Below are 24,640 nucleotides of genomic sequence, written 5' to 3'. Positions count from 1 at the left end.
CATGAGAAATATGTTCATCCATGATGGTGTATGAGCAGTTATCTTCACTTATGCTTTAACAGAAATGACTTCAAAGCTGAGCCTCTTCCAAAAGAGGCAGTCGCTAAGTGCCTAAAAATAACAATGGTTTTAGTTGTGTCTTTGTTTTAATCTAGAATAGAATGCCACTGAAAATAGTAACATTCTTCCAGGCAAAACCATGTTAAGTAATGTAACCTCTTTTTGTTAGCACCTATCTAGTTAAAGGTACGGTCTGTATATGGAAATCAGAGACTTTTGTTTAATATTAAGACAAAAAACAAGTGGGTCATTTTCATTTTGCTAAAGAGCAAATGTCTCATTGTAGTATATATATACTTCCTTTGTAGTCAATAATTATGCAGGGTCTGATACTGAGTCGTTAGCTGTTTCCTTGGGAACAAGATTTAAGTAAAGATAATGCAAGAATACTAGAATATCATTGTGTCTCCTCAGTTTTAAAAAACTATTAAAAGACACAATGATTTAAAAAATAGAAATCAGTAATGATAATGACTAACTTGATTCACTGCCCTTCCTTCCAGTTAAAAAGCCTAAGAAAAGGCTGCAAGATGTGGATAACTTAGCTCATTTTTCTGTGCTTTTTCAGACAGAAAAATAAGTTTTTCTGATATTTAAAAAGACAAAACTTTATTCTGGTCTATAGATTAGTTTATATCATAACTATTACCAATTAAAGAATGTTCCCAGATAGTAGTATTACCAGGGATACTTCTTGGTTTGTTTACCTGTAAAATGAATTTCCTTTCCATTTTAACTGTCATGTTCTGAACTTTTTAATATTTTAACTACTCCTTTCCCTGTACGTCATCACACACCCTCTTCCTCTTGCCCTCAACCTCATACTACCCCTGGTATCTGACCAGATCCGTTGCAAATCTCAGAGTTACAGGTTCTAATTGATACAGTCTCTGGAGAGATTTTAATTCACTCTTTCTATCCAAGTTTCTAGTACTAGGAAAGGAATTCTGATTGGCAGAGTGGGTTAGGTTACCACCCCTGGTTCAGCCCACTGTGGTGTACAGTTAACTTCTGAGGAGTTGTCATCATAACTATTCCAGTTCTCAGTTTCAAGAGTGCAGCCTAGTACTGCTTTCATTAACCTTTGTGACTAGTGATAACCATGGATTTACTTGTTCTCTTCAAAATGTTTGTTCTCGTTTGTTTAAATGGTAATAAATGGGGTTTTAAATGGAACGATTAAAAGTAACATGTATCTCTGCAAGTACAACTCTTAACTAGAAGTTTTTCATAAAATCAAGTAAAAACTAACCTGAATAAAAACACACATTCAAAAAAAAAAAAAAACCCACATATTCAGTAAATGCTGTAGGAAAGCTTCCCTTAACTTCTCTTGAAGAGAAAGCAAGAGGGAATACTGGGACTCTAACTTAACTTTTACATGTTTCAGATAGGATGTACAAGTTTACAGAGAGAAGGGAAAGGACAAGTGTTCTGGTAGTATTGAGGACTGAGGTTAGTTCAGGAGGACCTTGCTGGAGGGAGGAAGGAATGGGAAAAGGAATGCTGGTCAGAGACCCTCCATCTGTCTAGGTGGCTTTGGGAGAGTATCGTTGGGAACAGCTTTGAGATAGTGTCACATGAGTCCCTATTTCATTATTATCTTAATCTATTTTAATTTTGTGTTTTTAATCACTCACATTATTTTACCTTAAATTATATTGACTATCTGAAACATGTTGCTTATACCATATAGCTTACCTATGCAGATTTGTTGGGTATAGAAAACCCACTTATAAAACAAAATGAAAGCAATAGTATTTTTTTTTTTTTGCTATCCATAACATTTTCATATAAAGCTATAATACAGCTAACTTGATATTTATGTCTTAAATTTTTCATGTTCTTGTCAGGTGCTTAATTTGGATAGATGTCCTTCTTGGGTGTTGAGCAAAGAAAGTCACTATCTTTTTTTTTCTTCCTTTCCTTCCCTTCCTTCCTTTCCTTCCCTTCCTTCCCTTTACCCTGTCCCTTTCTCTCTCTCTCCTTCCTTTCTTTCTTTCTTTCTTTCTTTCTTTCTTTCTTTCTTTCTTTCTTTCTTTCTTTCTTTCTTTCTTTCTTTCTTTCTTTCTTTCTTTTTCTTTCTTTCTTTCTTTCCTTCCTTCCTTCCTTCCTTCCTTCCTTCCTTCCTTCCTTCCTTCCTTCCTCTTTTGCTTTTTCTTTTTTCTCTTTTTCCTTTCCTTTCCTTTCCTTTCCTTTCCTTTCCTTTCCTTTCCTTTCCTTTCCTTTCCTTTCCTTTCCTTTCCTTTCCTTTCCTTTCCTTTCCTTTCCTTTCCTTTCCTTTCTTTTCTTTTCTTTTCTTTTCTTTTCTTTCTTTTCTTTCTTCCAGATTTATTTATTTATTCATGAGAAAGAGAGAGAGAGAGGCAGAGACACAGGAAGAGGGAGAAGCAGGCTCCTCACAGGAGCCCGATGCGGCACTCGATCCCGGATCCTGGGATCATGACCTGAGCTGAAGGCAGCCGCCTGATCGCTGAGCCACCCAGGCGTCCCTTTTTTCTTTCTTTTAAAAAAGAAATTGTGGAAATGAAAAACACTCTATTGATTTCTACCGCTATTAAAATTTCCCTTATCAATTGATCTTTTATTTAATTATATGTCCATATTTTTACTAAATTTTATGTTAATTGCTAAAATGTTCTAATATATATAAAGTACCATTAGAGTTGTGTTTCATTCCATTTAACAAAGAAAATGACAATATAAATTAAAGGTATTAAATATCCAAAACTTCTTTTTAAATGGCCATTGCAGCTATTATTTTGGAAGGTAGTATTATCATATCCATTTGGCTTTGGATTTTGCATCTCAGTTTTAATTTTTGTGTGATTTTTTTTTTAAACTGGTTAGTAAAGGAGCATTCCAGTACCTTTCATGTTGATACTCAGCATGTTTGTATTTACTTGTTTTTTCACAGTGATTATTTAAAATTAACAGATTCAACTTTTGAAAATAAGAGAATAATCAAGAATTCTTTCCTTTGTGTGAATGACTAAAAACCAGCCTATCATATTTTGACTTGGACATAGTATGTTAAAGAGTATATAGAGAATAATAAAACTGAATTTTAGTATTGGCTATACAAGTAAGATGCTATATAAGCCCGTTTTTCTTTTTTTTAAGGATGTCTTTTCCAGAATACGTTTTATATATTATTAGAAATGTCACCATTTATTCACCTAATTTTTACTAATCAATTACCTAGTATGTACCTAAAATACGTCGTTATTGGTGATTTGAAAAGCTAGTTTAAAACTTTGGACTTTTTGTTGCATTACTCATTTTTCTTTTTACTTGTAACTTGTCTGACTAAAAATGGCTGCTGATATAATAGCCACTCTAAATTGGATTCTATTTAGTAATCACAACGCTTACTGGATTATTTATCTGAAAATCTGGTGATGATCAAATTATAATAAGTGTGAGATGTCTAGAAGAACATTTCTCTTTTATATGAGCCTTTTCAAATAAGCTGTGATGCATGTTGTGGTCACACCATAGTTTTTAGTACTTGCTGTCCATAGATAAAAGAGCAATTAGTCACAAACCCACACAGCCTAGTAAAGGAAGAGAGAACCTATCAGGTTAGGAGTTCTTAAGAAGAACCTGAGATCCTCATTCAGAAGCTGAGTACAGTGTCTGCTGCAGGATGGTCAGAGGGAATTTTCCAGAGCAGCTCAGATGAGCACTGAGCCTGAGAGTGGAGCCCTTCAGGGATGTGGTGAAGCTTTCATTTGTTTTATCAGCCAGAGGGCATCAGTGCTACCTGAGCCCAGAACTGGGACAACTAGATTAAAAGCAGACAAGAGGAGGAAAGGAAAGATTACACCAGTTTCAAAATGAATGTGTCAGGCTTTTTATGATCTTGTTTTGAACACTATCCTAAACTGAATCCAGAAAGAGCATGTAGCATTTTCCCTCTTGGGATTCACCATCTGAGATGTACAATCCTGAAATATCGGAGTGCATTTTACCCAAACACGTACAGGAAATCCCCCCCCCCCACCCCTGCATTAAATGCTGGGATTTGTGTATATTATAGTTTTGTAGTTAATCTGTAGGGTCTCTTACCAGCTCTATGTCTCTGTGTAACACTTTCAATTCTTGCTTAGTAAGGGGAAATGAGATAGGAGAGAGTGAATGAATCCACACAAACTTCTCTTATATAATCACTGTGAAATCAACACAAAGCAAACATACCCTGCTAATGGTAGCTTGTTAGCTGGTGACTTCGTATTCTGTGGACAAGATTTTTGACGAGCTTGGTCCATTTGTTTAATCTTCATAAGTGGTGGTCTATTCTGAGATTAAAAAAACAGACCAAAGACTTATACTCTTTCCAAGTGTTTCTCTGATACGATTGTTCTGGGGAACAGAGATATAACACTCAATATTTTTACACCTAATGATTTTTTGTAGGTCATGGTTGTCAACCAGATTCTCAAAGGTTGTCATAGTTCACACACTCAGAAATACTCTTTTGGTGTGACAGTGAAAGTAGTCAACCTTTTGAATTTCTGTCTTTAGATGCCATACATGTTTGTGAGTTTGGATTACTACTTATAAGCATGGCCTCTCTTTTCATTCTTCTTCTCACTAGTATGACAGAGCTGATCCTAACCTTTAACCATTTGATATGTCTGGTTGGAGTCAAGTGAACACAGAGTTAATATTCTCTGTGTGCTTTCTTCCCTTTAGAATCATTTGAATTGGCAGAGCTTCTGGGTCAGCAGTGCATTCAAGTTATGCCAAGACAGACTACTTTTTTCAGTGCTGGATCTACATACAAAGTTGACCAGTTAAGATTTTTAAAAACACTTACTTGTAACCATTTGAAAAGTGCTTATGTTTGCTTTGAAATTTCTGAAGCTAAATCATGCATTTGTAATCCATGGTGTGGCCACTAGAATACAGAGTTGACTTACTCTTGGGGTGAATAAGATCCAGGAAAGAAAAAGAAGACCTTCTTTTGCTGTTGGTCAAAGTAAGGAGTAGTATTTAGTACAGTGTCGTCACTCACAGTCATTTGAACTCTCAGTGCTTTCTTGATCTATTCATTTAGAGAAAATATTCTTAAAACATGGACATCTGCTCTACATGCAGCGGTAAGAATCTTTAGATGATACCTAACTATTGCATCGAATTAACCCCATTTATTAGGCTTCAGAGTCATTCAAGGAAAAGGACACAGTTTTGTGGCAAGGTGCCAAACACATGCCAGTTTGAGTAAAATATTCACTATTCTGTTACTTTTCCCCCCTCTCCCACTGTTGGGGCATCATCAAGTCATCCTGCTGTTAGTTGGGATGGGAGAGAGGAATCTGACAGCAATGGAGGGAAATGTGTTGCATAGAATGGTTGTATTCCTGGATATATATTTTATACATAAAATAAGTATATCCGTGCATACATGCAATGGAGAGCTAGATGAAGGGTGCAGTCTGGGCTCCAGGTTTAACTTGCCTGTTTTAATTAAGAAAAAGATGGCACGTATAATGGTTATGCTAACATATTTTAGAGCATGCTCTACTTTCCATATGAGATTTCTCTGATACTGCATTTCTTTTTCTATTACCAAACATGATTAATGTGCCACATAGTGTTAACTGTGCTCTTTCCCTGAAGACATCAAATGGGAGGCAGCATGTAGAAGCTAAATTATTCGGAGAGGAGTCAGTGATTGATTTAAATATAAAAGGATTAATTGGTCCCTGAACCAGACTATTAAACTGTACTGTGATCTTGACTGGAAGTGAAAGAATTACAAGTGCATTGTAGAGAATAAATTAATACATTTTTCATGGCTTTAATCCTTTTTTCTGTATTGCTTATTGTGGTTTTTATGTACTGCACGCTATTGTGTGCTTAATTGATGCAGAGGGGATTCAGCCTATCATGATTAAATGGGTAGAGGGATAGACCTATCCATTGAGTTTTAAGATGGTAGTTCTTGCAGAGTAGCTGACAAAGGAGACCAGAGAAAGAATATTTCTAGGAATTCTTACCAATGATGACCTCAGGCACAGAAGTTAAGTATTTGTGAATAAGAAATTTAAAAGTTTATGTTGTGTGAGTATATTGTTCAAGATGAACATCAGCTAACGGTGGATGAATGCAGCCCTTTATCCTCAGCAGAATTGAATTGAAACTTCAGTTCTTGAGGGTAAACAGTGTAATGGCACCATACCCGAGGAGAATTTCTTCTTTTTATAACTATTTCTATTCAAACAGTATTGATTTTCTTTTTCATTTCAACTCACAGGCTGATACTTCAGGCTGACAGGATGCTGCTCTTGAAGGCTATCAGCCTCATGTTTCCTTTCCAGGGAGAATAAATTTCTGTTTATTCACCACTCTTATATTGCTGCTTTTATAAGTAGGTCTTCATATAAGTTCTGCTTTCAAACAGTAATCCTTGTAATAAAGGGAGAGCAGAAGAATTTGGTTTGGAAGACTGATTTAAGAATGCGTGCATTTGTGGCTTTACCAGCAATATACATTTCAAGTTTCAGAATAGGGTCTTCAAGGTACTTCTCTTTACTCTGTCTCAGTATACCTTCCCCTTATAATTTGATGTGCTTTGCCTTTCAGTATTCTATCTGCCTCTGAGTAATCAGTCCATGTGGGATATTTATAAATAGGTATGGCTTATATGGAAATTGAGATATGGAATCATTGGAATAATCTCAGGAGTGAAGGTACCATTTAAAGGTCATTCTGTCTCTCTCTTTCGGCATGCTTGGAGTTTCTGCCACCACACCTTCACAAATACCAAATTTATTACCCTTCTTATTAGCCCATATTTTCTTTAAACAACTCAGAAAGTCTATACTGAATTGAAGTGTATTTTTTTGTAGTGCCAGTTGCAGTGGTGCTTGGTCAATATGCCAGAGTTTTCTGGTATGCCATTGTGTCGTATTGACACATTGTGTTGTATTGACCATTGTATTACCACATTTTGTAATATTGACAATTGTGTTACCACATTTTGATCAGTGCATAAAATTGATATTTGCCACAATTGAGGATAGTACATAATATCCTCAACAATGATTATAAAACACCATGCTGAGCAAAATAGATTTCATGGCAGGGTGTACTTGCGTATAGCTTGTATAGGAATGATTATTTATATCTCTTCCCAAAGTTGTCTCATTTCTTGGTTAAATGTCTCTACTTCCTTCAATTGTTGTCATGTTGGCTGGTTATAAGTTCTTTGGTTATTCTCTTTTAAGTGTGGCATCCAGAATTAAACTGAATGCTCCTGGCTTAACATAGAACTGGAGCAGAGTTGATCATTTGTTTCCTTGATCTTAATTGGTGATTTTTAACATTTTCTGCCCCAGCTTATCTGATGTACAGGGTAAATGCTCCTTAGTAACAGTGGCTCCTCACTAAACGTGTAGTTTTTAGGGGAGATGGGTTTGTCTGATTTGAATAGCAGCCTCCCATGGAGATTCTAGTTACTGTCCCATCTCCAAACACTGATGTTCTAAATACTCATCACCTAGTTCTGTTCTTGCATCTTATGATTGCCTTACCTCCTTTGCCAGTCACATTTAGATGCCTCCTGTTACTGGTTAAATCCCCACTAGTGGTTCTTTGGAAGTCCTGAACTTATATAAGCTGTGGTTGAATTTTAGGCTAACTAGATCCACATTTACCTCTGTTGAAAACGTTTTGAAAAATTTTCTATCAGCTGCAGCTGGATGTTCTTTCATTTAAGTAGCTGATTAATAATAATAAAAAGTCATACTACATCATATTCTTTGTCTCCTTCTTGCTACTTTCCTATGGGTGTAATCTTATAGCTAGCTGCTTAAAGCAGCTTTTGAAAAAGAAAGGTAGAACTATCTTGAAATAACAGTTGCAATAAATATTTATTCAGATATCTTATTAACAGGTATGTGCAGCTGATCATTTACAACAGGCTTCTTTAGAAATTTGATTTTAGAAATTCTAGTCTGTACATTTTTTGCAGAATACATTTGACTCTTCCTTAACTTTGGAATGGCCTGATTTTCTTGAGGCTAACTGATAAGTTAGAAGTCTTATGGTTATTTACAGATGTCCCCAAATTGATTTTTTCCTCATTCTTTTGCTTTTAGGTATTACTGAATTAGGACAGAATGATCTCTTTCTTCCCCTTTAAAAAATTCACTTCTTGATGTTTTGTTCACTAAATTTGAGTGGTAAGGTATAAACTCAAAATGCATTAGACTTTTTTTTTTTTTTTTTTTTTTCAGGAAAATTGAGAACTTGATTTTGTTAAAATAATTGTCTTGGAGTCGCCTTGTTGGCTCAGTTGGTTAAGTGTCTGCCTTCAGCTCAGTTCATGATCTCAGGGTCCTGGGATCAAGCCCCATATCGTTCCCTGCTCAGTGGGGAGTCTGCTTCTCCCTCTGCCTATCCTCCATTTGTTCTCTCTCTCTCTCTTTCTCTCAAATAAGTAAAATCTTTAAAAAAATTTTTGTCTTGATTCAGTGAGTGAATGAACTTGAGAACTAACCTGATTGTTGATGGAAGTGGAAAATATGTACTGAATAAATGGGTATAAGACAGAATGAACATATGCTTTGATTATTGGAGAATGTAATGATAACCTCCAAGAAAAGGGGGAGTCTTTTTTTTTTTTTTTTTAAAGGGTAGCCCGGGAGGCTCAGTGGTTTAGCGCCACCTTCTGCCCAGGGCATGATCCTGGAGACCTGGGATTGAGTCCCTCTTTGGGCTCCCTGCATGGAGCCTGTTTCTCCCTCTGCCTGTGTCTCTGCCTCTCTCTGTCTCTCATGAGTAAATAAATAAAATCTTAAAAAAAAAAAAAGAATAAGGGGGAAGTTGGCCCCTTATATTAGCATTTAGGAACAGGCTACCATAAGTGTTACTATGTGTTTTCTTTAAAATCTATGTGTTGGCTTAAATGTTTATTTTGTGTAAATTTTGTAATAGTCTAAAAAAATAAAGATAATGAATTAGTTTCTTTTGCTGCTGAGACAAATCACCACAAAGGTGATGGTTGTTATCTTCTATATATTTAGTATCTTTTCAGTTCTGGACATCAGAAGTCTGAAATAGGCCTCACCAGGCTAGAGTCATGATGTTGGCAGGCTCCAACTCCTTTCTAGACACTTTAGGGGAGAATCTCTTTTTTTGCCTTTTCCAGTTTCCCTTGGCTTGTGGCCCTTTTCTATTTTCAAAGCTAGCAGTGGTTATTTGAGTCTTTTCCACACTGTATGGCTCTGATGCTGACCCTTCTGCCTCCCCCTTCCTCATTTAAAGGCTTTGTAATTATATTGGGCCCTTGATAATCCAAAATAATCTATTTTAAGGTCAGTTGATTAGTGGTGTTAATCAATTCTCCCTTGCCATGCAGCATAAACTAGAGTTCTGGGGATCAGGACAGGAGCATCTTTGGGAAAACATTATTCTGTTTCTCACAGATTATAAGATAAATACTTGTGCTTTTGCAACTCAGATTTAACCTAAAATTCTGTATAATCCAAAATGTTAATGTTCTGCATTATTTTTTGATTGTGTATGTATAACTATATTGAAGCATAACATATAGTAAAAATGTACATTTGTTACAGTGTTTATAGCTCAATAAGTATTTCCAAATTGAGCACATTTATATAACCTGCACTCAGGTCAAGACATAGAACGTTACCAGCACCCTAAGACCTCTCTAATTCCCAAGCATAAGCACTATTCTAACAGCTTAGTTTAGTTTGTTTTTATATTTTATGTAAATAGAATCATACAGTATGTATTCTTTGGCTTGTCTTCTCTCATTCAACATTGTTTGTAATAGTCATTGAGGGTGTTGTGTGTAGTTGTAGGCCATTGATTCTGATTGCCGTTATTAGATTCTGTTGTGTGAATATTCCTTGATTTATTTATCCATCGTACTATTGATGGGAGTTTGGGTAGTTTCCAGTACTGATATATGTTTAAAATTAGTAAGTAAGATTTGGTCAGTGTCATTTGGAGAAAAAGTAGTATATCTGAAGGAGTCTTTTGTTCTTGAGTAAATAACCCCAGCCTGATCTTGAGTAAATGACTCCAGCCTGAGTCATTTCTTTTAAAAGAAAACCAGTGTCTAACATAACTGGTTAGTGACTAACCAGTAACTAACCCACTTTTGTTAGCATTATGAAAGGAAAAAAATCATTTTAGGTGGAAATCTCTGAATATAATGTAAAATAGATGTATAGTTGCTTCAAATTCAGATATTAATCAGAGTTGAAGGTATGATTGCTAATTAGAAAAACTGATATTTATTCAGATGATAATTTGATTCAAATAGTATTTTATAACTTCATTATTTGTTTTCAGTGAATTTTGTTGTTAAGTTTAGTGAATTCTACTTTTTAAAAAATAGTTTTAAAAGGAGAAAATATGAATTAGGTTAGTTTGACTCAGTTAAATTTACTAAACTTCAGATGGGAAGTGAATGTGTGTGTGTGTGTAGCTTTTATCACTAAAATAAACAAAAATTAAGAAAAATGCACCACTTTTTTTTTTTTGTCTCTTTACCTATTGTTAGGGAGAAATATCATTAAAAGATGTGCTTCACATATTGGCCTACTGAAAACATGGTAGCTTGTGAAAGTTGCCTCAGCTATTACTGACTCTTGATGATAAAAGGAGATCCTCAGACAAAATCTTCTTTATATCTAAATCATTTGCAAATTGGTGCAAAAAGGTGAACACTCATAATTTTAAACAGTCATATATTTTGGCAGTGACCAGATGCTGATCGTATGTGATTGTCATTTAATGCCTGCATAACTACTGTGCACATTAGAATAGTTTGAAGAGTGGGTGTTTATTGGCTATCTTTGGTTCTGCACCAACTTTTAGGTGCTCCATCTTCAGGTGATATTTCCTGTATTTCTCGTTCCTTTAAGGAGATGCTTATGGCATCTTAAATTGAATAAATGCCATCTTTCAGGTTTACAGCACCTAATAACTCTGTGAGTTCCAGTATTTCCTCTTTCTTTTATATCCTCTCACATGAATTTTACTTCATTAGGAAAAATTGTTTTTAATTAAGAATCAAAGTTAATTCTGTTCAGAATTTAACATATTCCAAAACATTTGACTTCATGATATAAAATAGATTATCAGAGAAGTATGGAATCATCCTAGGTTTATTTTTCTATTGGTTTCAACTGTCAGATTTATTTTTCTTAGGTTAGGGGTAAGGGCGTTGGGATCACAAGCAGTGCTGGTGATTAGAAGCTGCACTATGTTTTGATTAAAGAAAAGAAAGACCTACCTTTTGGAGTAGGACTGTGGCATGGAAAGAGTATGGAAGAAAAATACTTGCTGATAACAGCATTCTACCAAATAAGTGTCAGCTCCAATTTTATTTTCTCTTTGCTGGGAAAACTGTGACCTCCTTTGAGTACTGGTGAGTGAGACATTTTGCAACAGGGCTGAATATAAAAGGCCCTGCTCTCTGGTAGGCTAATGCCAAATGTTGGAAAGCTTTAAAGAACTTGCCAAGCCACATGGAGCTGAGTATCAGCTGCTAGATCTGAAATAGTGTTATATAAAAAGGTGGACCACCCCCCTCCGGCCCTGTCTTGTTTATTGTAGGCATTGTCTTTTAAAAATATAACTGGTACCATTACTGTGAGTAGGGACACAGGATAATTTTATGTTGTTGTGCATTTAATTTATATATCAGCTCTCATTAAATATATACTGTAACATAGCACTGTTGGTTCCTTAAGTAGACTTTGATTATGAGAGAAAAGGAGAATCTCAGTATGGATTTTTTTTTTCCCTGCCTCATCATGTTTTAGAAGTATTTAAGGTATTTTATATATAATCAATATAATGAGACTGGAAAAACTCTTAAGGGTTGATACTCAGACACAATGGAAAGTAAAGTACATTAGTGGAATATGGAGAAATAATACTCTATGGAAGCAAAGAGACTACATACCTAGCACTGGTATTTGCTAACAGAATTGGGGTGGGGGGCAATGTTTGACCATGTAGGTGAAGCTCTACTTGCTGTTGTTCACCTGATGAATGGCAACATACTAGAATTCTCCTATGCTTTGAACTTTTTTTTTGGCAGGTCATTTCTCTTACTGTAAGCTGGGTGTGGGAATCTAGTTGATGTCAGGGGTCTGTCCCTGCATTTCGTTGGAGCTGGCAGTCACTCTACATGACTACCACTTAGGCTCCTCCTCAGGTAGCAGAATCTGTCACAGTGGTAGGTTGTTTGCATAGAAATAGAGGTAAGCACTCATGGTTTTAAGACGTTCTATACAAGTGTATTTTGTAGTTTGGGAAGATTCTATTTTAGCAGTAAGGAGTAATAGAGAAAGGCTAGGGTATGCCCTCAGGCAGAGAAGCAAAATAATATAGACAGCCTTAGCAGGGTACCTGGTGGGCTCAGTTGGCAGAGCATGCGACTCTTGACCTCAGAGTTGTGAGGTGGAGCCCCATGTTGGGTGTAGAGATTTCTTAAAAATAAAATCTTAAAAAAAAAAAAAAAAAGCCTTAGCTGTGTTCATATCAGTTGATCTTTTATTGTACTTAGCACTATATATAGTGCCTTCACAGTATTTAGTGAAAAAATGGTAGAAAAATTTATGTGGCTCTCCATTACCTCCCTCATTGCTCTACTCCACCCCCCTCACGTAAACTTTATTACTATCTTTTAAAGCAACCAAAAAATGGATAAAGGCTTCATATATATATATATATATATATATATATATATATATACTTAAAAAAAGAGAATCCATGCATGTCTTAAAATGAGCAATAAAAGTACTTTGGTGGCTGTGAGTACCTAATAGAAATGTCAGTTTAATCTGTATTCTCTGCCAGGCACATTCCCATTGAATTTTCAGAGGGCTGTCCGGAGACTGCAACTGGATAATCTGGCCTAGTTTAGTAACCTCAAGAGAGATTTTTAATAAGATGACTTTCATAAGCCTTCTCAAATTTTGTGTTACGTTGGCTTCTGATTTTCAACCACATATCACTGACTAGAGTAGCTCATATGTCTATTTTGGCATCTTGAAAATTATCTTATACAGTTTGTATCATCAGGATGGGAACCCTCAAGCTATCTAGAAAGCCTTTGGATCAAGGATATATAGGGAATCATAGCCTCTGCACTGTCGCTTGCTTCTAGCAAGGGAGGTACTCAGGGAGAAACACTAAGTCCTTTAGGCCGCTAGGGCATTGTTTTACATTGATGTAAGATGTGCTGCTGGTTTGTTACCACTGTAGTGCCATAATGGTACCCTTGTGATCAGCAAGAATTAATGCACAGCACCAGTGCCAAATATACTGCCAGTGAACAACTTAGCTTTGAGGATGGAGGGGTAGAAAGGAAAAATCATAGAGCTTGCTAATTAAATTCGTGTGTGTGTGTGCACGCATATTTATAAGAATATATTTATTAGTATATGTGTGCATATATATATGAAGGAAAATTGTTCACTGAGGCAATTTTGTATTGTAATAATTTACTTGGTAACTCTTTTTCTTAGAAGGGTAATTTCATAAGATTATAATGGTAATTTGACAGTTATAATACAAGTACTCTCTCTCATTTAAAAAAAAAATTATGTGCCATAAACTTGACTGGACGTTTTCATTGCCTCTGTATCAAGTTTAACTTATAATTTAAAGGGGGAAGATATATGAAATAGTGAAAGCATCTCAGAGTATTATGAAATAATTATCTTGTTATTTGAATATTATAATGCCATCCTCTTTTAAAAAGGAGGAAAGTTAAGGCTTGCCTGATAAGAGAAAGGTCAGTATGCCACTATGCTAGTGAGCAAAAAATCTCAACGTAGTCTTTGTGAAAGCCACCAAAGTAAACAGTATGTTTTTAAGGAAAGGAAATGATAAAGTAACATTAGCAAAATATTCCCAAATGAGGATCTATAGAGTGAAACAAATTACTTCTGGCAAGAGATTCAGTTAATGACAGCTTGGAAAATTTTAAGATAAGTTCATAACACAGAAAGCATTTAGATAAGATTAAATGTGTTCTGCTTTGTGAATCTATTATCAAAACACTTTTACACCATGAAAAGAACAGGAGTTTATTAATATTCATAATGCATTTTGAAATCACGTGTAATACTTGCATTCTAAAAACTCAGTGTAAGAAGTAAAAAAAGATTTTTTTTTTAAGATTTAGAATATTCTCAGAATAAAATCTGTAATACTAGTCCTTCCCTTTTCACATTTTTGTGGGTCTTTTCCCAACTACAGAGGTGCAACCCCTCTTAATCCCCTGTGTTTCCTGACTAAGCAGTTTTAAAAGTTGACTTTTTCCCTATCATTGGAAATTATTATTATTATTTTTTAAAGATTTTATTTATTTATTCATGAGAGACAGAAAGAGAGAGACAGAAACACAGGCAGAGGGAGAAGCAGGCTCCCTCTGGGGAGCCTGATGTGGGACTCGATCCCAGAACTCTGGGATCACAACCTGAGCCGAAGGCAGACGCTAACCTCTGAGCCACCCAGATGCCCTCACTGGAAATTATGTACTGTTGCCTTCAATGAATAATTAAACATCCTCCCACTCTAAAAATATTCACTATATTCATCAGCTGTTCTGGTTCTCTTCAAGATGGAAACTTTCTGAAGAAAAGTAACTTAATCTTTGGTTATGGCCTAAAACTACATTCATTTAGTGACTGTGCTGTGTATTTTACACTGTACTAGGTAGATGGAGTACAGAGGGCTTAGGGAGCTTTCATTACAATGGGAGGGGACCATCAAAGTAAGTAACAGCAAATTATGACAGGTCCTCTGAAGGTGATGGAAGACTTGAACATACAAACTAATGTAGCAAGAGATGGTATGGGAAAGATAGACCACAACCACATTGCTTTCTCATTGGAATGTAGTTTCAGTTTTACTTACTGGGTCTCTGAGCATAGAACATTTTATCCAATTCTAACAGTAAGATGGGATATTTTATAAATAGTAAGAATACTTTTTTTTCCCTAGACATCCCCTCATTCCTATGGGTTCATGTCATTCTTGTATAAACTGATAATTCTTTAAGATTACACAGGGTACAAACCCATATAAGATATTACAATTGTAGGATGAGTTTTTTCTTTTTTAGATTTAATATTAAAGTATAAAATTTTAACTGTGGTATCCTACTAGAACTTCTCCATCTTTATTTTGCTATACCTTTTAACATCTTTCGGATCTTGCTATGCGGGCCAGTACAGTAGTTTTATGTTAGTATTTTTGTTCTTTCTAAAATTTTTAAGTGCTTTGCTCAGGACACTATAATATTTCTGGTCTTGTTTATATCCTAGGGGCTGATTCTGGTCTTGTTTATTTCCATATCCCTAAATCTAGCGGAGTGTCTTACACAAGATGGGTAGATGTGCTTAGTAAATGTTTGTGATTAAATGAGTTTTTCTGATAGCATGCGTGCCAAAGGACGTAAGTACTCTGGGTAGCAGGGAAGAAAGAGGTCTATAGAAAGAGCTAATATGAGAAAGCTCTATAGAAAAAGTAGAAATGATGTCGGACTTTAAAAGATGGGAGTGGGAGATTATGTGGAGTTACAAGAATGTATGTGGAATATGCACAAAGCATTAGCTGTTCCAGACTTGTTGTCATTGAGAGTTTGTACATGGAAATAGGGTTTTGTTTTTTAAAAGGTTTTATTTATTCATGAGAGACAGAGAGAGAGGCAGAGACATAGGCAGAGGGAGATAGTCCTCAATCCCAGGACTCCGGGATCATGACCTGAGCCAAAGGCAGATGCCCCCAACCATTGGGCCACCCAGGTACCTGGAAATAGGGTTTTAAATACTACTTTAAAAGAAAAGTGGGTTGTAACAGAATAAGGAAAGCCTGGACACATGGCAGAGGGGGTTAGATTTTTCCTCTGGGCAGTGGGGGGTTATGACACGGGATTGAGTAGTATTGATTTTTATTACAAATGTGATTTAGGAGGATTGATTTGGTCATACTACTTAAGATGGATAATAGAGTAAAAGAACAGATTCTTTAATGGCATTTATAGAAGAGAATATCCTATTGACCTCTATGTCTAGTTCTTATTTATTTTGTGCTAGTCTATCTTCGAATCCAGAGAATATAAACTATCTTGGGTTCCAAAGAGGGTCACACTATATTATATTCTGCAGCTGTTAGTGCTATGCCCAGAGCAGACTCCTTCCACAAGAATGGTTAGAAAGATCATCAGAAATTCTCAAGGCTATGGGTAGATATCACAGCTAGAATATCACAGCTTTACACTCCCGTCTTCTGTATCTCATGACTCCGAATTCCAGGCATATTTCTTGAGTCTCCTAGCAAAATGCCAAAAAGTTTTAGAGGAAAAGTAGAAAGTATCACAAACTCAGTGAAACATTAAGGTGGCATCTGCCCATTCCAAATACCATGCTAAGTCCTGGGGTCCAAATAGATAGATAAAATATGATTTCTACCCTCACAAAGTCAGATGGACTAGATGTAAAACTTACAAATATGAAAGTGCTTTGAATGAGAGGCATATGGGGGCATTTAGCCTGTCTGAGACTTTAGGGGTGATTTCTTGGAAAAGATGAGTAGGAGTCAGATGAAGGATAGGGGAAATTTATTGTAGTCAAAAGAAAAGCATGGACAAAACCATCAACCTAAGAAGCAGCATGACATATGCAATAAGAAGTGTCCAGTCTTGAAGTAGACTGCTTGGTTAAGGCTAGAGGGGTGGCTCATGAAGTGAGTGTATACTAGAACTAACACTGAACATTTTCTTCTTAATACACTGATTGCCAAGAGGGAATGTTTGTATGTTTAGCTATTCAGCACTTAAACAGTAGAAGAGATTTCTCCAACATAGTTTCGATAGATAGATAGATTAGATAGATAGATAGATAGATAGATAGATAGATAGATAGATAGAAAGAAAGAAAGAAAGAAAGAAAGAAAGAAAGAAAGAAAGAAGATAAATATATATGCTCTCATGATTCCTAGTTTAGAGAAATAGAAATATGTTCCCTAAAACTATAATGTCTAGGGAAGCTCCAAGGTGAGCTGGAGGTAGGAGTCTGCTGCTTTGATTACTCACAGACTGACATTGCCACCTTTACCCAGGGGTTAACCTTGAAAGAAGATATTCTGATGGTTTCTTTCCTAGTTTAATTCTGAAAGAAATAGGTCCTTAAAGCTTAGAATAAAGAGTTACAAACATCTGGTAAAATATTTGGAGATCTACTTACAACATAGGTGAAATACAGTAAAACAGTCAGAGGGAGAATGAGGGGGAGGGAGGAAAGACAAAGAGAAAGAATAAAATGAGAAGCATGGGGAGGCATGGAGTGGGGTGAGGAAGGGAAAGAGAGCGAGAAAGAACAACAGAGGGAAGAGAAGGGGGAGGGGAAGAGGAAGTTTGAGAGGATTTTTTTTAAAGATTTTATTTATTCATGAGAGACGGGAGTGGGGGTGGGGGTAGGTGGGGGGCAGAGGGAGAAGCAGGCTCCATGCAGGGAGCCTGATGCAAGATTCGATCCCAGGACTCCAGGATCACACCTGGGCCAAAGGCAGGTGCTAAACCGATGAGCCACCCAGGGATCCCTTTAAGAGGATTTTAAGCTTGAATTAGCTTCCATAAATCATGTTCTATATTTGAAGTAAGAATTAATCTCATATTTTGAAAATAGTTAATAAATTCCTGTGGTGTTCTTTATCTCATCAATAGTGTTTATTTAGGGCACTTTAAAATGACATTCTTGTGAATAACTTGCACAGATATATAGACCCAGTTATTTGTTAGTCATAAAATAATAACTCTAGCATTTATTTTACTTTTATTCAAAATTCTCACCTGTTGATTTTTAAAAGAAAACAAGTGGCAAATGCTAAAACTATAGAGCAAATCCCTATGAAATCCATAATAGCATTTTTCCAGTAGTGTAATTATAGTCTTGAATGTGATATTTATTTATTTACTTATTTATTTTAAAAATAATTTACGTGTTTATTCATGAGAGACAGAGAGGCAGAGACACACAGGCAGAGGGAGAAGCAGGCTCCCTGTGGGGAGCCCTATGTGGGACTCCATCCCAAGACCCTGGGCATCCCAACCTGAGCCAAAAGCAGATGCTCAACCACTGAGCCGCCCAGGTGCCCCTTGAATGTGACTTTTAAAAAGAAAACTCAGTCACACCTCTGAGACGAAGTTTCATAATAAACACACACACTGCCATGTAGTCTCCAGAAACAACTCCTTCTCCTATCCTATGAAATGTCTCTTCTCTTTCCTCTCCCTCTTCATTCTGCCCCCTTCTCTTCTCTTTTCTCCTGTCTTCCTCCCTCTCATTTCTTCCCGTCCTTCTTTTCCTCTTTTCTTCTCTTCCTTCTTCCTTCCATCCCTGTCTCCCCCTTCATCTCATTCCCTTGCCAATGTCTATAGGGAGAATATAATGTAGAGGGAGCCTTAGAGTTCATAAGACTGTTTGTAGCTTCATGGTGCCTCTGAGCATGTGTTTGGTGTACCAGAGGTAATATTAGTAAGTGGTGAGTACTGTAGGGGAAGAGGGGAGGAGAGTCCTGGTGAGTTGTACCTTTAAATTCTATGGTGAGGATAAGTCTTGCTGGGGAGGTGGCATTCAAACAAAACATGTAGAAAGTGAGGGAGAGAGCCCTATGGATAGCTGGGAGGAAGAGAATTCTAAGCAAGAGAACAGTAAGCTTCAGTGGTCCAGAGGAGGAATTGTGATTGGTTATTTGAGAGACGGCAGAGATTTTACTGGGCTGGAATGGAGAGAGAATAGAAGAGAGCAATAGGCAGTTTGTCCAGAAAGGTAACTGGGTTTGGGGGTTGAAATTTACTGGTTTTTTGGCTTTACACTGGAGCCATTAGAGGATGGTTTTGAGTTTCCTGTTTGATTTCATTAGTCTTTGTTTTTGAGTTGTTACAGTTGTTATTACTGTGGTTTAGTAATAAATCTTGGACTAGTAAGTTAAGTCTTTTGCTTTGTTTTTTTTTTTTTTTTTTTTTTTTTTTTTTTTTTTAAGTCTTTTGCTTTGTTTCAGAATTGCATTGACTATTCTTGGCCCTTTATTCTATATAAATTTTAGAATCAGCTTGTCGAAAAACTTATTGGGATATTGGTTGGAATTGCATTGAATTTATAGATCAATTTGGGGAGAATTGCAACCTTTATGATACTGATAATCATGTCTCGGAATATGATCCATCTTTTAAAATAATTTATATTATCTATATTCTTCAAACTGAATGTGTTCTGTAAATTTCTCCATAGAAGCCTAACATATCTTTTATTAATTTTATTTTCTGAGTACCTTTTGGTTTTCATTGCTGTTACTAATGGGCAATTTTTTTCTATTGTATTTTGTGAACAGCATGTAGGAACACAGCTATTGCTGATCTTGTGTCTCCAACCTTAAGAAACTCTGTTGTTACTTCTATTAGTCATTGAAAAAAATCTGAGTAATATGTCATCTGCAAATAAAGATAGTGTTACCTCTTCCTTTTTGATTTTTTACTTCTTTCTCTTATTGCGCTGACTTGGACATCTAGGCCAGTGTTGTATATAAAAGGAGATACCCTTGTCTTGGGCTTTTTAGTAGAGTATCCTCCTAAAGTTTCAGTATTAAACAAGATAATTACCTTATCTAAGTTAGATTAGTTCCTTTCAATTCCCAGTTTGCTGAAAGTTTATTTTTTATTTTTTATTTTATTTTATCTTTTTTTTTAAAGATTTTATTTATTTATTCATGAGAGACACAGAGAGAGAGGTAGAGACACAGGCAGAGGGAGAAGCAGGCTCCATGCAAAGAGCCCGACGTGGGACTTGATCCTGGATCTCCAGGATTCGTCCTGGGCTGAAGGCAAGCGCTAAACCACTGTGCCACCCAGGCTGCCCGAAAGTTTATTTTTTAAATAATGATTGTCGGATTTTAAAAATTTTAATAGATGCTTTTTCTCTGTGTGTTGAGATGGATTCTTTGATTTTTCTCCATCTGTTAATGTACACCTGTATTACATTAATAAACTTGCTGATGTTGCTAATCCATTGTTTTATTTCAACATAAACCCCATAGATCTCTGGATCACTTCTTAATTCGATTTCTTATTATTTAATTTAATAGTTTTGTGTCTGTGTTTGTGAGTGAAATTATTAGGTGTGACTTTCTCTTTTTGTAACTGAAGAGTATCCGGTTTTACTGTCAAAGCTATACAGGCCTGAAGAAAAGATTTGGGAGGCTTTCTCCTATTTATCCTTTGTTGAAATAATTTGAATAGAGAGACGGTTCCTTGAAAGTTTTATAAAACCTTCTAAGCTGATGTTGAATTGAGTAGGCATACTTCTTAGTTATTCTTTTCAAAATATTTTTTAAATCTTCTATTTTTATAGAAAATGATCCATTTCATGTGTTTCAGATTTACATATAGTTACATATAGTATTTTTATCATTCAAACATTCCTACTTTATCTATGGTTACTTCCCCTTCTGAGTTCCCATGATTGTTCCCTTGTGCCCCACCCCCATTGCATAGGCGTGTTCTCTCCTCCTTCCCCAGATCGGTCACGCTAGTGGTTTGTCCTTACTTTAGTTTGTTCAGAAAACAAGTTTGGATTTTGTTAATCCTTTCCATTGCTTTTCTTCTTCTTCTTCTTCCTTCTTCCTTCTTCCTTCTTCCTTCTTCTTCTTTCTTTTCTTCTTCTCCTCCCCCTCCCCCTCCTCTTCCTCCTCCTCCTCCTCCGTGTGTTTTTGTCATTATTTTCATCTTTCTGTTTTTCATTGAGTTTTTTGCCCCCCCTTGTTTTTTTTATTTTTTATTTTTATTTACTTTTTGCCCCCCTTGTTAATCTTTTCCGCTGCTGCTGTTGTTGTTGTTGTTGTTGTTGTTGTTGTTCTTCTTCTTCTTCTTCTTCTTCTCTTCTGTTTTATTAGTGTGTGTTTTTGTCATTATTTTCATCTTTCTGTTTTCATTGAGTTTTTTTGCCCCCCCCCCCACTTCTTGATTTGAATGCTTATCTCATTTTCAGATTTTTTTTATAGGCCTATAGGAATATAAATTACTCTGTAAGCACTGTTTCTTGCAGATTTTGACATGTATTATTTTCATTGTTATTCAGTTTTAAATATTTTGTGATTTCCTTTGTAACCCATGATTTAGAGAGTGCATGTTAAAGTTTCCAGACAAAAGGATTTTATTTTAACCTTCTTATTTTTTTAAAGTTGATTTCTAACTAAATTGCACTGTGATTAGAGAAGGTATATAGTTTGTGTGGTATTAGATCTTTGAAATTTAGGACTTAACTTGTGTCCTAGTACCTAGTCCATTTTTTGTACATCTTACATGTGTTCTTGGAAAGAGAATAGATTATTTCTGGAAAGCCAGCATATATACTCAATTTTATATATTTTTGTCATTGCTGGGTTTTTTTGTTAGTTTTGTTTTATTTTCTTAATAATTTGCTTATTTTATTAAGTACTGAGAAGAGTATGTTGAAATCTTAATTAATTGCAGATTTGTCAATTTCTCCTTGTTATTCTATCAAATTTTTTCCTTTTCATATTTTTAAGTTCTATGGCATACCATATGGCTGTGTACATACACATTCAAGATTGTTTAGATTTCTTGTTGAATTCTTTGTTTGTTATAATGTAATGATGAGCCTGTTTTAAAAATATTTTATTGTTTTACTTATTGTTATTTCTATACCAGCTTTATTTTTATTTGGATTCACCTGGCATATCATTTTCTCCCTTTCATTCTCATTCTGTAGGGTGGTTCTATTTTGTATGCCTTTTGTAAGCAGTATATAGGTGGATTTACTTTAGTTTTCAGCTACTCTGATGTATCTTTGTCTTTTTGATAGGCAAAGAATGAACAAATATACCTATCTTTCCAAATTTATCTTATACTAGTCTTTTTCATTTTCACAATAATGCAGCCACATTGCTTCTTTAGAAAGTTTTTTTTAAAATGCCAAGTGCAGCCAGCTCCAGTGGCTCAGCGGTTTAGCTCCGCCTTTGGCCCAGGGCGTGATCCTGGAGGCCCGGGGTCCAGTCCCACATCAGGCTCCCTGTGTGGAGCCTGCTTCTCCCTCTACCTGTGTGCCTCTGCCTCTGTCTCTGTCTCTGTGTCTCTCATGAATAAATGAATAAAATCTTTAAAAAAAAATGCCAAATGCTGTCCAACTTAGTTCCTTTGCACATGTAATTGTGTCTTCTTGGAGTGGTCTTTACCGTGGCTATTGATTTTAAAAAGCAAGCCTCAGTTTATGTGCCCTCCCCCCCCCTTTTAAGATTTTATTTATTTATTTATTTATTTATTTATTTATTTATTTGAGAGAGAGAGAGAGAGAGAGAGGCAGGCAGAGACACAGGCAGAGGGAGAAGCAGGCTCCATGCAGGGAGCCTGACATGGGACTCGATCCCCCGACTCCAGGATCAGGCCCTGGGCTGAAGGCGGCGCTAAACCGCTGAGCCACCCGGGCTGCCCCCCTCCCTTTTCTTTAGAGAAGCTCTTTGACTCATCCCTTTCTAAGATAGCATCCCCATTATTTTTCTTGGTACCTGGTATCTTTTATAACACAAAAGTTATTTATTCATAAGCAAGTTGTTTATTGGTATGACTATAAATACTATTATACTATCCATTTTACTTACACATTGATTATTTGATATTAGTGAACAGGGAGGTAAGATACAGCAGTACCCCTAAAAGAGTAACATGGTCAAGAGAATGTCTTTAATGGCTGAGGAACCTGGAGCAAGTAAAGAGGAAGAAATAAAAACTGTTTATGAATGAATGGGAAAGAATTTGAGTATAGGAGTACCTTTACCAAGAAAAGGAAATAGGTAGTAGTCTTCCACGCCATCCTGGGAGAGGGTGAGATAAGTGTGACTGCAGATGTGTTTAATGTATAAAAGAGGTTAAATAAAGAATTGCTTGAATCAGACCTGATTTCACTGAATGAAGAGTGGAGAATAAATGGCGTTGACAAAGTGGTGGAATACTTGTCAAGAAGTGTGCCTTAAGAGAGCAGGGTGAGGGTCCAATTTTGATTTGATTGAGTAAAGTTACAGTGTGTCTGGTTCCCTATGTTCATTTGATAGTACCTTGTGGTCCATAGCATTAGGGGGTTAGTATAAATGATGCAGGGATGGATGTAGATTACATAGTGTGTGATCACACTGATGAGTGAGTGCATTCTATTGGGATGAGTGTAGCAGTGATTGAAGGTAGAATGTCATGAATGTACTATGAACACCACATTAAAAAGGGGGGAATGAACTCATCCAGCTGTACTCTGAGCTAGTGTGACTTTAAGCACAGTCTTCTCCCTGAATTAGAAAGGCGTTTAGCTTTATCATCTCTAAGGCCCTTTTCAATTTTCACTGATGAGAGTGTATGAAAAAGATGAAATTGAGTGAGTAATGATTTAGGTAAAAGTAGGTGATAGATGAGAAGAAGCAAGAACAGGTATGGAGTTTGTAATAAGTTTTACCTACTAACTCTGTAATAGCACTAACATAATGTATCTGTAATTGTTTTGTAAAGTCCCATATTTTCAGTGTTCATTCACATTATCTGATCTTTTACCTATAGAAAGGTTGGTAGGGATATAAATTAATATCCCCATTTACAGGCAACCTAGCTAGAACAAAGAACATTAAATTTCAAGTCAAATTCCAGTTGTTCTTCTAAGAATGGCATTGGCAGGCCAGACTTTTTTTTAGCCCTGTTTACTTTATCTGTAAAATGAGGAGGTTTGGCTTTTGTATCAGACTACCTGAATTTTTAGACAGGTGTCTAGATCAGAGAAATAAGACAGTTATATATCTGCATTTTATCAAGGATTTGACATAATCTTTCAGATTATCCTTTGTAGACAAGAAATAGTGAATGGGTGGCAGTACACTAGTGAATTTGTAATTTGGGAGTTATCTGATGAGATGACATAGGATTCTTTTCTCAGTTTTTTCCACCATTTTTAGCAATGACATGGGTAAAGATATTGACAGGTTGCTGATCAAATAGCCAGTACATTGGATAACAGAATCAGAATTAAAGATGATCTCAGCAGGCTTCAACTAAGAGCCAAATATGACAAGATGAAACACCATGGATTCCTCTAGTGCACGCTTCTAGTTGGGCCAGCAAGCACACTGCACAAGGATTGGAGGCAGGGGCTTCCTTTAGATCTTGCCTCCATTACTCTCTGTGTGACATATGGACCCACATTCAAAAGCATAAAAGAACATGAATTGTGAATTATCTTTCTCCCCCAGTCATGCCGTGTCATTCCCCAAAGGCAAATAGGATTATTAGGTTTTTAAAGTGTATCCTTCCATAGAAATTTTATGCCAGTGTAAGCAACTTGTGTGTGCATGTATTTCCCCCCTCCAATTTTTTTTTTTTTTAATTTATGGTAGTCACAGAGAGAGAGAGAGAGAGAGAGAGAGAGAGAGAGAGGCAGAGACACAGGCAGGAGAAGCAGGCTCCATGCACCAGGAGCCCGACGTGGGATTCGATCCCAGGTCTCCAGGATCGCGCCCTGGGCCAAAG

The 24,640-nt window shown here is 36.2% G+C and overlaps 1 protein-coding gene across 9 annotated transcripts in view; it reads left to right on the top strand.

The window, feature by feature from the left end:
• The window catches only part of MED13L (mediator complex subunit 13L), a 294,941-nt gene that overhangs the window by 205,854 nt on the left and 64,447 nt on the right, over window positions 1-24,640 (top strand). For 3 of the 9 annotated variants that reach the window (XM_072802658.1, XM_072802657.1, XM_072802656.1), the window contains exon 5: window positions 4,759-4,858. The exons of the other annotated variants lie outside the window; for them this stretch is intronic. In XM_072802658.1, coding sequence (XP_072658759.1) covers window positions 4,759-4,858 — 100 coding nt within the window. The remainder of the gene's footprint in view (window positions 1-4,758; window positions 4,859-24,640) is intronic. 9 annotated transcript variants of the gene reach the window in all.

The sequence above is a fragment of the Canis lupus genome, chromosome 27, assembly GCF_048164855.1.
Source record: "Canis lupus baileyi chromosome 27, mCanLup2.hap1, whole genome shotgun sequence".
Lineage (NCBI taxonomy): Eukaryota > Metazoa > Chordata > Mammalia > Carnivora > Canidae > Canis > Canis lupus.
This window is presented reverse-complemented; position numbering and strand designations above follow the sequence as displayed.